The sequence below is a fragment of the Felis catus genome, chromosome A3 (assembly GCF_018350175.1).
Source record: "Felis catus isolate Fca126 chromosome A3, F.catus_Fca126_mat1.0, whole genome shotgun sequence".
Lineage (NCBI taxonomy): Eukaryota > Metazoa > Chordata > Mammalia > Carnivora > Felidae > Felis > Felis catus.
Window position 1 is genome coordinate 22,618,860 of NC_058370.1, and position 12,177 is coordinate 22,631,036.

General features: G+C 47.6%; 1 protein-coding gene across 4 annotated transcripts in view; it reads left to right on the forward strand.

Annotated features, from left to right (window-relative positions):
* Positions 1–12,177, forward strand: part of SOGA1 (suppressor of glucose, autophagy associated 1) — a 72,330-nt gene that overhangs the window by 32,618 nt on the left and 27,535 nt on the right. For 3 of the 4 annotated variants that reach the window (XM_045053653.1, XM_019826546.3, XM_006929781.4), the window contains exons 4-6: positions 5,384–5,446; positions 6,129–7,310; positions 9,408–9,548. In XM_045053653.1, coding sequence (XP_044909588.1) covers positions 5,384–5,446; positions 6,129–7,310; positions 9,408–9,548 — 1,386 coding nt within the window. The remainder of the gene's footprint in view (positions 1–5,383; positions 5,447–6,128; positions 7,311–9,407; positions 9,549–12,177) is intronic. The other variant, XM_006929782.4, reaches the window with a different exon arrangement.

Sequence of the window (12,177 nt, forward strand, 5' to 3'; positions counted from 1 at the left end):
GTATAGTTGACACACAACGTGACATTGGTTTCAGATGTGCAACGTAGTGTGATTCAACAAGTCTGTAGTTATGCTGTGGTCACCACAAGCATAGCTACCATCTGTTACCATGCAATCCTGTTACAATACCACTGACGATATTCCCTGTGCTGGAGCCTGCATCCGCACAACCTATACATTCCATAATTGGAAGCCCATGTCTCCACTCCCCTTCACCCCCTTTTGCGCCCCACCTCGTTTTGGTGGTTTGTGAAGTTTGGACTATGCGAATGTGTTATCTACAAAATAATAGAAATAATGAAAATCCTACATAAAATCGAAGAAGGAAGCTTCCTCTCTTAACCACCTCCCTCAATTCTACTCCCGACTCAGCTTAACCCATGGTTAGCAGGTTGGTTTGTATCTTTTTAGACCTTTCTCCATGCTCATACAATGTGTGTTTCTCTGTGTATTTTTAGAAAGTCAAGATGGGATTATATTGTGTACATGGTTTCTGTAACATGCAGATTATGTAGTATGAACACAGACTTTTTTAAAATGCTGGATGTTTTGGGTTTTCTTCTGCCTAAGGTGCTTATTATAAAAATCAAAGATCACAGAGTCAAGTAAACATAGGAAAGAAAGAAAGTCTAAAAGGGTACCATCTATTTCAGTATTTAAAACACAGAGCTGAAGGTCTAGAAGGAGCTCCAGCTGGCTGTCAGCCTGTGGTCACCCTCAGGTTGGGAAGGAGAATGCCTAGGGGGGCGTCTGATTTGTCAGCATTGTATAGATTGTGAGCATTTATTTTTGTATATTAAAATTTTATTTTAAAAAATATTTTGTAATGAAAAAAAAATTTTTTTAAGAAAAAAACTGGAAGACTGTGTCCCCTGCCTCCTAAAAAAATGTGGGGGAAGAGGGCCAAGTGTAAGTTCACTGTATTCTCATTGTAAATAGCCTGGTATAAATTCTTCAGACCTTCTCCCACCCTGTGTGCATATATGTGTGTGTGCACGCACACACAGACACACACACCTTTTATAACAATGGTAACATGCTCTAGGTTTTTTTTTTAATAACAGCTTTTTTGAGATATAATTTACATACGATAAAGTTTGTCTTTTTAAAGTATACAGTTCAGTGGTTTTTTAGGATATTCAGAGTTGTAAAACCTTCACCACTTTCTCATTCCAGGACATTTTCATCGCCCCAACAAGAAACCCCAAGCCCATCAACAGTCACTCCTGCCTCTCCCAGCCCCTGGCAACCACTAATCTACTTGTGGATTTGCCTATTACGGACATTTTATGTAAATAGTATCATACATTGTGTGGCCTTTCGTGACTGGCTTTTCACTTTAGCATGATGTTCTCAAGACACGTGCATGTTGTAGCAAATATCAGCACTTTGTTTTTTTTTTTTTCAATGGCTGAATGATATTCCCTTGTGTGGATATGCCACATTTGTTTATCCATGTACCAGTTGGTGGACATTTGGGTTGTGGGTTTTGTTTCGCGAGTTCCTTCTTTTTCAGAGACTTTGCCTCGTCGTCAGGAAATCTCACTCCCCTCTGTCCTTTTTCATGGCTTTAGGCTTTATATGATCTCATTCCTTCATACGTGGTGGCCCCCTCCCCCTCCTGTCACCCCACTTCCTCTCTCCAGGGTGTCTGCTGTGCTTGAAGAGGCTGTGGTTACCTGAAGAGGCTCAGTTTTATAGGGAGAGAAAGGTGTTTGCCCAGGATCGCAAACTCAGTGTTGTGGGGTTGCCGCAGTTCTGCTCCCAGCTGAGGCCACGGCCTCTCCCACTCAGCTTGTGATAAGCAGACCTGGATGTGCAAGCCTGACCATCTTTCCCCAGAGCCCCCACCTCACCACTCACTCCGTGCCTGGGTGTCCTTCTGAGCACCCCCTTCCTGGCGCCATTTGTGGGAGGGGCTCTTTGTGGGGGGACCTGTTTTGTGGTATCGCCCCATTTCCTACCTTGTCCTCCTCGCTTTTGAAAGAGCCCAGATTAGCCCTTCTCAAATACTGGCTGTTTGCTTTTGGCACCCTGCGTCTGAAATATCAGCCTCTGTCTTCCTGCCTCATTTGCATTTCAAAAGGTGCCTTTAGGATTTGATTGGGCTCCAAGATATACTTAAGACCCCAGCTGGAGTTCATTTCCTTGGCTCTCTGGTTTTAGCCTGGGCTTCGAGATAGAATCACCTGGGAAGCTATTTAAAAATCTCATGGCTGGGACCTACCCTGGACCGATGAATATCAGAATCTCTGGGACCTTGGGCATCGGTATTTTTTTTTTAACTTCCCCCAGGTAATTCTGATGTGCACCCAGGTTGAGAACCACTGTGCTACCTCCACTTTGCCCTCATCAAAGAAGGCACATTTTCTCCTTCCAAGTCTGAAACTAGATCAAAACCTCTGTCAAGAACTGGTCCCGGGTCAGCTATGGATTTGCTGTGGGGCCTCTCTCTCACCTTCAGTGAGATGGGGGCTTCGGGGGCTTGGATTACATCAGTGGTTCTCACCTTCAGGGATGGGTATGAGAGATGGGGGCATAGGGGGAGCCATGTATTCAAACACCTGGGAGTGGGGTGCCTGTGTGACTCAGTTGATTAAGTGTCCGACTCAGGTCATGATGTTGCAGTTCTTGAGTTTGAGCCCCGCGTCGGGCTCTGTGCTGACAGCTCAGAGGCTGGAGCCTGCTTCAGATTTTGTGTCTCCCTCTCTCTCTGCCCCTCCTCTGCTCACACTCTGTCTTTCTCTCTCTGTCTTAAAAATAAATAAACATGGGGCACCTGGATGGCTCAATTGGTTAAGCGTCCGGCTTCGGCTCAGGTCATAATCTCTCGGTTCGTGAGTTTGAGCCCCACGTTGGGCTCTGTGCTGACAGCTCAGAGCCTGGAGCCTGCTTCGGATTCTGTGTGTGTGTGTCTCTCTGTGCCCCTCCCCTGCTCGCACTCTGTCTCTCTCTCTCAAAAATAAATAAACATTAAAAAATTTTTTTAATATAAATATTTAAAAAGATAAACAAACGTTAAAAAAAATAAAAACAAACCCCTGGGAGCATTCTCAAAAAATACCTGTTGAACTTGAAAAAGTCAAAGGCAACCGAAGTGTGGTTTTATACACTACTAATGTAAACCATCCCTCTCACGGGAAGGAATGGAGTGTTCAGTAGACTTCTGCATCTGAGTGACTTTTTTAAACGTCAAGAAACTTTAGTAAAAATTATGGTAACATTTTCTCAAATTCCCCTCCATAGGGCTTGTGCCGTTTTGCATTCTTCCCAGCCATATAGGAGTTTTCCTACTTCTCCATAGCTTCACCAATAGAATGTGTTGTCAGATGTTTGGAGTTTTGCCAGTCTGATAGGTGAGAAGTGGTATCTCGTGTAGGTACCCCCCCCATCCCGTGTTGTAATTTGCGTTTCTCTGTCTTGAATAGGGTTGAGCATCTTCCTACGGTTACAAGTCATTTACCTTTCTTGTGTACACTTTTTCACGTCTCTAGCACATTTTAATATAGGGTTGTTGGCCTTCTTGTTTTCTGTTTTGTGAAGCTCTTTATGTATTTAGGATATTAACCCTTTGTAGTGAAATGAATTGCAAATTTTTTTTTACCAGTTAGTCATTTATACTTTTACTTTCTTAGGGTCTTTCTTTCCATCTTTCTTTCTTAATTATTTATTTATTTTTCATGTTTATTTATTTTTGAGAGAGAGAGAGAGACAGAGACAGAGAGACAGAGTGCGAGCAGGGGAGGGGCAGAGAGAGAAGGGGACAGAGGATCCAAAGCGGCCACCAGGCTCTGAGCTGTGAGCACAGAGCCTGACACAGGGCTCAAACCCACGAACCACAAAATCATGACCTGAGCTGAAGTCAGACGCTCAACTGACTCAGGCGCCCCTTTTCATAATTTTCATAATTTCTAAAGAGAACCTTTATTTATTTATTTATTTTATTTATGTTGAGAGAGAGAGAGAGAGCACATGAACAGGGGGAGGGGCAGAGAGAGAGAATCCCAAGCAGGCTCCGGTGCGGTCAGCATAGAACCCGATGCAGGGCTCCAACTCCTGAACTACAAGATCATGACCTGAGCTGGTCAGTTGCTTAACCAACTGAACCACACAGGTGCCCCTATTTCTTTCTTTCTGAGAGACAGAGAGAGAGAGAGAGCGCGCCCATGTGTTCATGAGGCAGAGAGAGAGGGAGAGAGAATCCCAAGCAGGTTTGGGTGCTGTCAGCACAGAGCCTGATGTGGGGCTTAATCTCCTGAACCATGAGGTCATGACCTGAGCTGAGATCAAGAGTCAGACACTTAACCCTGGGTGACTGAGCCACCCAGGTGCCTTGGGTGTTTTTTTTTTACATGTAGAATTTGCTTATGTAATTAAAAGTATCAATTTCTAAAAAGAAAGAAAGAGAGAGAGAGTTTATTTTCCTCCTACCAGTTCTTGATTTTTGAATTATGATTATTACAGTGTAATTTTACATGAAAAGTTACAATTTAATGGTAAAATTGAGCAGTCCCTTACCAAGGGACTGCTAGGCCTCCCAGGTAATCGTGATGTTTTACCTGTATGCATTTTTTTGTTAGTATGCACCTGAATTAAAGTCCATGAGGACAGGATGGACCCTGAAGTGGAGATTTTCTTGCTTATTGGCAGAGTCCCCTTGGGGATAACACCACCAAGGAGTTTCAGGCATTCACACCAATGGCCTTGGCCAATCTCCTGGGGGAGCTCTGGAGCTCCGATGGCTATTTAGAGTTGTTCTGAGTTGAGGCAGGAGGCTATGGACCAGTCATTGCAAGTGGGCTCCCTCCAGGGAAGGCACATGACCTTGGAGGAGGTGGCTTCCCTCAGCCAATGGCATCACTGGGAGGGGACTAAGCTTTGAGGTCTTAGTTGGGAGAACAAGTGCCCCAGTTCAAGGAGGCGGGATCTGAGTGGAACACCACAGCAGGCCCCCCAAGTACCCTGTCTGACTTGGTCACTGCTGTGTACTCTCTGCCTAGCTGTACCTGGCACGTGATAGGTACTCAGGAAATCTTTGGTGAATGAATGAGAGAGACAAAGAATAGAAACCCGGATTCTGGGTCTTGGCCCAGGCCAACTGGATCATAATGGAGGGGTGGGAGAAAGGGGAGAAAGTGGGCAGGTGTGATCAGAGTCATCTCCTCAAGCACTTCAGGCCCACTGGGTGGTCTTGAGGGCCCCCCTGGCTTGGTGGTTGGTATTGGTGAAGGCCTGGACATGGCTGGGCTGGGCTGGGCAGGGAGGGGGTCCCTCAGTGGAACACTAGGCCCCGTGGCTACTCTTTGATGCACATCAACCACATGAAAATTCAGGTTTTTTGTTCTTTTTTTTTTTTTTTTTTTTTTTTTCAATTTCTTTCTAGCATTCCTTGAAGAAAAGAGGAACTCGCTCTCTGGGGAAGACAGACAAGAAGCCTTCGGTGCAGGTATTTTCCGGAAGCTCCCACAGCCCCCATCGCAGCCCCCGCAGGCAGGTTTTAATCTGAAGGTCCGAGGCCTAATTCCAAATTGCCGGGGGAGTCCCTCAGAGGTGCCCACCCTTCCCCAGCCTCTACCCTGCCCTCCTCTTTATCACTTTCTTAGCTTTGATGCCCATTTCACTTCCCAAAACCATGCCCTGAGCCCATGGTTCTCACATGGGCAGATAGATAAAGTGCTACGTGTAGCACAGGTCAGACATAGAATACACTTAGCCTCTAGTGGTCCTGGATTGTAAGGGTGCCAGGCACTTTTCATGCATTATCTCATTTAATCCGCTCCATGCCTCTGTGTGGAAGAGAGTGTTATTGCCCTATTTTACAGATGAGGAAACTATAGTAGTAATGGTAGTAGTAGTAGTAGCAACCATTGCCTGGCAGGATGCCGCCTACTCCAGGAAGCCCTCCTAGACTCTCCAGGCTGTGTGGTGCTCCATCTTTGCTGCAGTGTCAAGATCTCCTTCTCTACTTCCCCTCTGGACTCCTGCTCCTTGAGAGTCAGGGCCTTGTCTGATTCATTCCCGTGTCCCTGGCACATAGTTGGTGCTCCCCGAAGTGCTGTGGCTGGTACTGAGCCTCACAACACTAACCTTCCTGGGTCATGTCTGTCCCCGTGCCCGTCGGGCCCCAGGAGGACAGTGCGGACCTGAAGTGCCAGCTGCACTTTGCAAAGGAGGAGTCAGCCCTCATGTGCAAGAAGCTCACCAAGCTAGCCAAGGAGAACGACAGCATGAAGGAGGAGCTCCTCAAATACCGCTCGCTCTACGGTGATCTGGACAGTGCCCTGTCTGCCGAGGAGCTGGCCGACGCGCCCCACTCTCGGGAGACCGAGCTGAAGGTGCACCTGAAGCTGGTGGAGGAGGAAGCCAACCTGCTGAGCCGCCGCATCGTGGAGCTGGAGGTGGAAAACCGAGGCCTGCGGGCGGAGATGGACGACATGAAGGACCACGGCGGCGGCTGCGGAGGCTCGGAGGCGCGCCTGGCCTTCTCGGCGCTGGGCGGCGGCGAGTGCGGGGAAAGCCTGGCGGAACTGCGGCGACACCTGCAGTTTGTGGAGGAGGAGGCGGAGCTGCTCCGACGCTCCTCAGCTGAGCTGGAGGACCAGAACAAGCTGCTGCTGGCCGAGCTGGCCAAGTACCGCTCAGAGCACGAGCTGGATGTGACGCTGTCGGAGGACAGCTGCTCCGTGCTCAGTGAGCCCTCGCAGGAGGAGCTGGCGGCTGCCAAGCTGCAGATCGGTGAGCTCAGCGGCAAGGTCAAGAAGCTACAGTATGAGAACCGGGTGCTGCTCTCCAACCTCCAGCGCTGTGACCTTGCCTCCTGCCAGAGCACACGGCCAATGCTGGAGACGGACGCCGAGGCCGGGGACTCTGCCCAATGTGTGCCCGCTGCTCTTGGCGAGGCCCACGGCCCCCATGCTGCCCGGTTCTGCAGAGCCAGGGAGGCCGAGGTGCTGCCTGGGCTGAGGGAGCAGGCCGCCCTGGTCAGCAAGGCCATCGATGTCCTGGTGGCCGATGCCAATGGCTTCTCGGCCGGCCTCCGCCTGTATCTGGACAATGAGTGCACCGACTTTCGGCTGCACGAGGCCCCCGACAACAGCGAGGGTCCCAGGGACACCAAACTCATCCATGCCATCCTGGTGCGGCTGACCATGCTCCAGCAGGAGCTCAATGCCTTCACCCGGAAGGCGGACACTGTCCTCGGGAGCTCTGCCAAGGAGCAGCCAGAACCCTTCTCGTCGCTGCCTGCCTTGGGCTCCCAGGGGTCCTCCAAGGAGATTCTTTTGGCCAAAGACCTTGGCTCAGACTTCCAGGTAAGATGTCCCAGTCACAAAAAAGATGTCCCTATTATTTTTTTGTTATAAACTGTCTACTGAATCATCTGTAGGACAGAGAGGGACACAAGGCATAAGTGTACAGCTTAATGAATTTCCCCAAGATGAACACACTTGAGTAATCATCACCCAGAACAAGAACTAGAATGTGACCAGCACCCCAGAAGCCCCTCCTCACGTCCCCTTCCAGCCACTATCCCCATTCCCAAGGGAGACCCCTCTCCTCATTCACTTTGTCTGTCTTTGGACTTTATATAAACTGAATCATATAACACATACTCCTTTATGCCTGGCTTCTTTCCTCAGTGTTTTGTTTCTTGTCTCATGTAGTAATAATTTGTCCATTCTCGTTACTGGACACGATCGCATTGAGTGAATATGCCCCAATTCACTTAGTCATTTACCATTGATAGATATAGGGGTTGATTTCGAGTCCCCCCCTTTTTTTTGCCAGGTTGCCCTTTGTTCTTGTGTTATTTCCTTTGCAATTTTGATTTTAAAACACATATTATTAAGAAGCAAACAAACAAAGGAGTTTAGAAGCGCCTGGTAAAAAGAGGAAAGCCTCCTCCTTGCTGCCTATAGGTACCACTATTAATGGTTTGGAGCAGTGCTGTCCCAGTCCTGTCCAGGACAGAGGCCACTAGCCACATGTGGCTACTTTAAATTAATAAAAATTTCATGCAGTTGAAAATTCATTTCATTGGTCTGAGTAGCTACATGTCAAGTGCTCAGTAGCTCAAGTGGTACAGACCTGGACCATTTCATTATCAAGGCATGCCCTTTTAAATCTTTGTGCATTCTCTCATATATTTATTTTTCACCCAAATTGTCTTATGTGATATGTACTGTGACCACACAATTGATTTTTCTTATGTAATGTAGCTAGTGGTTCATGTACTTATGATGTTGTGTTTACTATTCATATACTTTTTGTGATCAGTGATCAGAGCTGGAGGTGCCCTGGTAAACAAAAACAGACATGATTCCTGCCCCCCAGCTTCTGTCATCTAGTGGGGAAGAAAGATGTTAATCAAAATATCCTGCCAGTGAATGTGACCTAGACTCTGGGGCATGGAAGACCTCAATCTGAGCCGAGATCAGAAGGGTAGATTACTGGGGAAGAGTGTTCTAAGAAGAGGGAACAGCCTGTGTGAAGGCATCATAGCAAGGAGGAGCAGCGTGTGTGCAAGGACAAAGAAAAGGAGAGAGTCTGGGTTACAGGGAGCGTTTTTTTTTTTTTTTTTTAATGTTATTTATTATTGAGAGAGAGAGACAGAACACCAGCAGGAGAGGGACAGAGAGAGAGGGAGACACAGAATCCGAAGCAGGCTCCAGGCTCTGAGCTGTCAGCACAGAGTCCGATGCGGGGCTCCAACTCAGAACCACAAGATCATGACCTGAGCCAAAGTTGGACGATTAACCGACTGAGCCACCCAGGCGCCCCTTGATCTGGCTTTTTAAAGCAAGCAGACTCCCCCCTGTCAGGTCTCCCTCTTGGTTCTTCTTGAGGTAGGAATGAGCTAGGGCCGCACATATGTTAGGACAGTTGAGGCTGGTGGAGAAAGTTTGTGCACAAGAGGGGCGCCTGGGTGGCTTAGTCGGTTAAGCGTCCAACTTCAGCTCAGGTCATGATCTCACGGTTTGTGAGCTCGAGCCCTGCATCGGGTTCTGTGCTAACAGCTCAGAGGCTGGAGCCTGCTTCAGATTCTGTGTCTCCCTCTCTCTCTGCCCCTCCCTTGCTCACGGTCTGTTTTTCTCTCTCAAAAATAAATAAACATTAAAAAATTATTAAAAAAAAAAAAGGTTAGTGCACAAGACAGACATTCGCAGGATCAGTGTTTGCACTTACCACTACCACTTAGCTACTCATTCATCCTTTCGACAGACTCGCTGAGTGGTTGCAGGGCTGGGTCTGGGCTGCAGAGCTGAATCCACTGAGGCCCTCGCCCTCTGGTGGGTGGTCAGAGTCTCTTATTATAGCCCAGGGGCCTGGGGTGGGGGCTGCTTCTGGCACCCCTTGGGCCCCTCCCCATTGTTACCTCTGGTCTCTTCTGCCTGTGCCTCTGGGTGCAGCCTCCTGACTTCAGGGACCTGCCAGAATGGGAGCCCAGGATACGAGAGCCCTTCCGCAGTGGTGACTTGGACTCCAAGCCTGACCCCAGCCGGAGCTTCAGGCCTTACCGAGCTGAAGACAATGATTCCTACGCCTCTGAGGTGGGCCTAGGCCTGATCAAGCAAGGGGGAGGGCAGGAGGAGAGTGGCCGGGGCCTCCCCAAAGCTGAGCAATCCATGGAGAAGCTTAGCTGGTGATGATGTGGGTTTTGAGTATTCCATTTGGTTCTAAGCTTCCAGGCAGCAAGTGCTAAAAGGGAGACAAGGAAGTTAGGGCCATCCTCTTGGCCCGACAAAAGAAAGCTTATAAACTCCTTTGAAGAAATTGATTTTATTTTCCTATACTAAATTTCACTGGGAATTTAGTAATTTATGTCATTTAGGGAAAGCACCCATTTCTTTAGCAGGAAGGCAGCAATCTTTACAGTCAGGCTGACTGGGTTCAAATCGTGGATCTGCTATATACTGGCTGTGAGATTGTAGATAAGTCACTTTACCTCTCCGATCCTCAGTTTTCGTACCTTCAAAATAAAGGTGATCCCTCATAGAGCTGTTGAAAGGATTAAATACATGAAAAGCCTTAAATCTGGTCCCTATTAGGTGAAGAGGAGGAGGAGGAAGAAGATGATACATCTCAGGACCTCAGGGGACCCACCAGTATGGTGGCTTTGTGGCCTTGGGCATGTTCCCATTCTCTGCCTGTATCTTCCCCTTTGTAACATGCAAGGATTAGAGTGGGTGATGGCTGTAGAATTTCTAGGATTCCCTGGTCCTTGAGGAATTCCTGGTAGTTCTGAGCCCCTCTCAAGCCTACTGAGTCTCCCCCAGCGCTTCATAATGAACCTGAAGCAAGAAAAGTCTTCTGTGGATGGGATGGAGCCTCCTTGAGACTCCTGAGCCATGGAGAACCCTGTGTGTTCCCCAAACTAAGAACCCTTTTCTTGTGAACATTCTTGGGAAGGCAATTTTGTAGTCCCAGGAAGGCTAGTCTGCAACTGCCCAGGGGGAGAAGCTCCCTTGAAGCTGATGGATCAAACTCTCTAAGTGGTCTGAGCTTCCAAGCAGCCATGGCAAAAGGGGAAAAAACAAAATAAAACATGAGATACTCAGTTTTAATTTTCTGAGGAAAGGAGATAAGCCGACTCACCTGCATGCTTTGGATTATTGTTTCATTCAACCACTTTTTACTGAGCAGTTACAATTTTCCAGGCACTGTGTTAGGCATTGAGTTCAAGGAGAACACTAGAGATTGCAGGTAGTATCCAGCCCTGCAAGGATCTTCAATATCAAATAGACGTACAAGGTATACCTTGAATCAGAGTGCCTTCCATTGCCAAATTTCCATGTTATTGGCTGGATAATAAATGTTTTTTATTTTACAGAGGGACATCTTGCCATGCCTGGGAATGAGTGACAGATGACATTCCTTTGTTTTTTTTTTCCTGCTTAACATGACAGCATAACACTTCCCTCTGTTATGAGAAATACTTAAAATTTTTTGGGGGGCGCCTGGGTAGCCCAGTCAGTTAAGTATCCAACTTTGGCTGAGGTCATGATCTCATGGTTTGTGGGTTTGAGCTCCATGTTGGGCTCAGTGCTGACAGCTTGGAGCCTGGAGCCTGCTTCAGATTCTGTGTCTCCCTTTTTTTTTTTTTTATTATTATTTAAAAAAAAATTTTTTTTTCACGTTTATTTATTTTTGAGACAGAGAGAGACAGAGCATGAACAGGGGAGGGTCAGAGAGAGGGAGACACAGAATCTGAAACAGGCTCCAGGCTCTGAGCGGTCAGCACAGAGCCCGACGCGGGGCTCAAACTCCCGGACCGCGAGATCGTGACCTGAGCCGAAGTCGGCCGCTTAACCGACTGAGCCACCCAGGTGCCCCTTTTATTTATTATTTTGAGAAGAGAGAGACAGAGAATGAGTGGGGGAGGGGCAGAGAGAGAGGGAGACACAGAATCCGAAGCAAGCTTCAGGCTCTGAGCTATCTGAGCTGTCAGCATAGAGCCCGATGTGGAGCTCGAACCCACCAGCCACGAGATCACGACCTGAGCTGAAGTCGGATGTTCAACCGACTGAGCCACCCAGGTGCCCCCTGTGTCTCCCTTTCTGTGCTCCTCCCCCACTAGCCCTCTGTCTCTCTCTCAAAAATAAACATTAAAAAAATTAAAAAATATTTTAAATTGACATATACATACAGAAAAGCATATGTATTGTTTTGTTCTTCATTTTTTTGTTGTTGTTATTTTTTGAAAAGCACATGTATTGTAAGTGGACGGCTCAAATAACTTTCACAGACTGAACACTTCTATGTCATCAGCGAGCAGATGAATAAGTAGAGCATGACCTGTCCCTGAAGCCTCCTTTCTGGTCCCCATCTAGTCCCCATCCTGACTTCTAACAGAATAGATTAGTTTTGCCTGTTTAGCTACAAATACTTATAAACAGGGGCACCTGGGTTGCTCAGTCAGTTGAGCATCCGACTTCGGCTCGGGTCATGATCTCTTGGTTGACGAGTTCGAGCCCCGCGTCAGGCTCTGTGCTGACAGCTCAGAGCCTGGAGCCTGTTTCCGATTCTGTGTCTCCCTCTCTCTCTGCCCCTCCCCTGCTCATGCTCTGTCTCTCTCTGTCTCAAAAATAAAGATAAACATTAAAAAAAATTTTTTTAAACAAATACTTATAAACAGAATTTCCCCTCAAAATGTAGAGTTTTACTGTCTTTTTCCTAAGA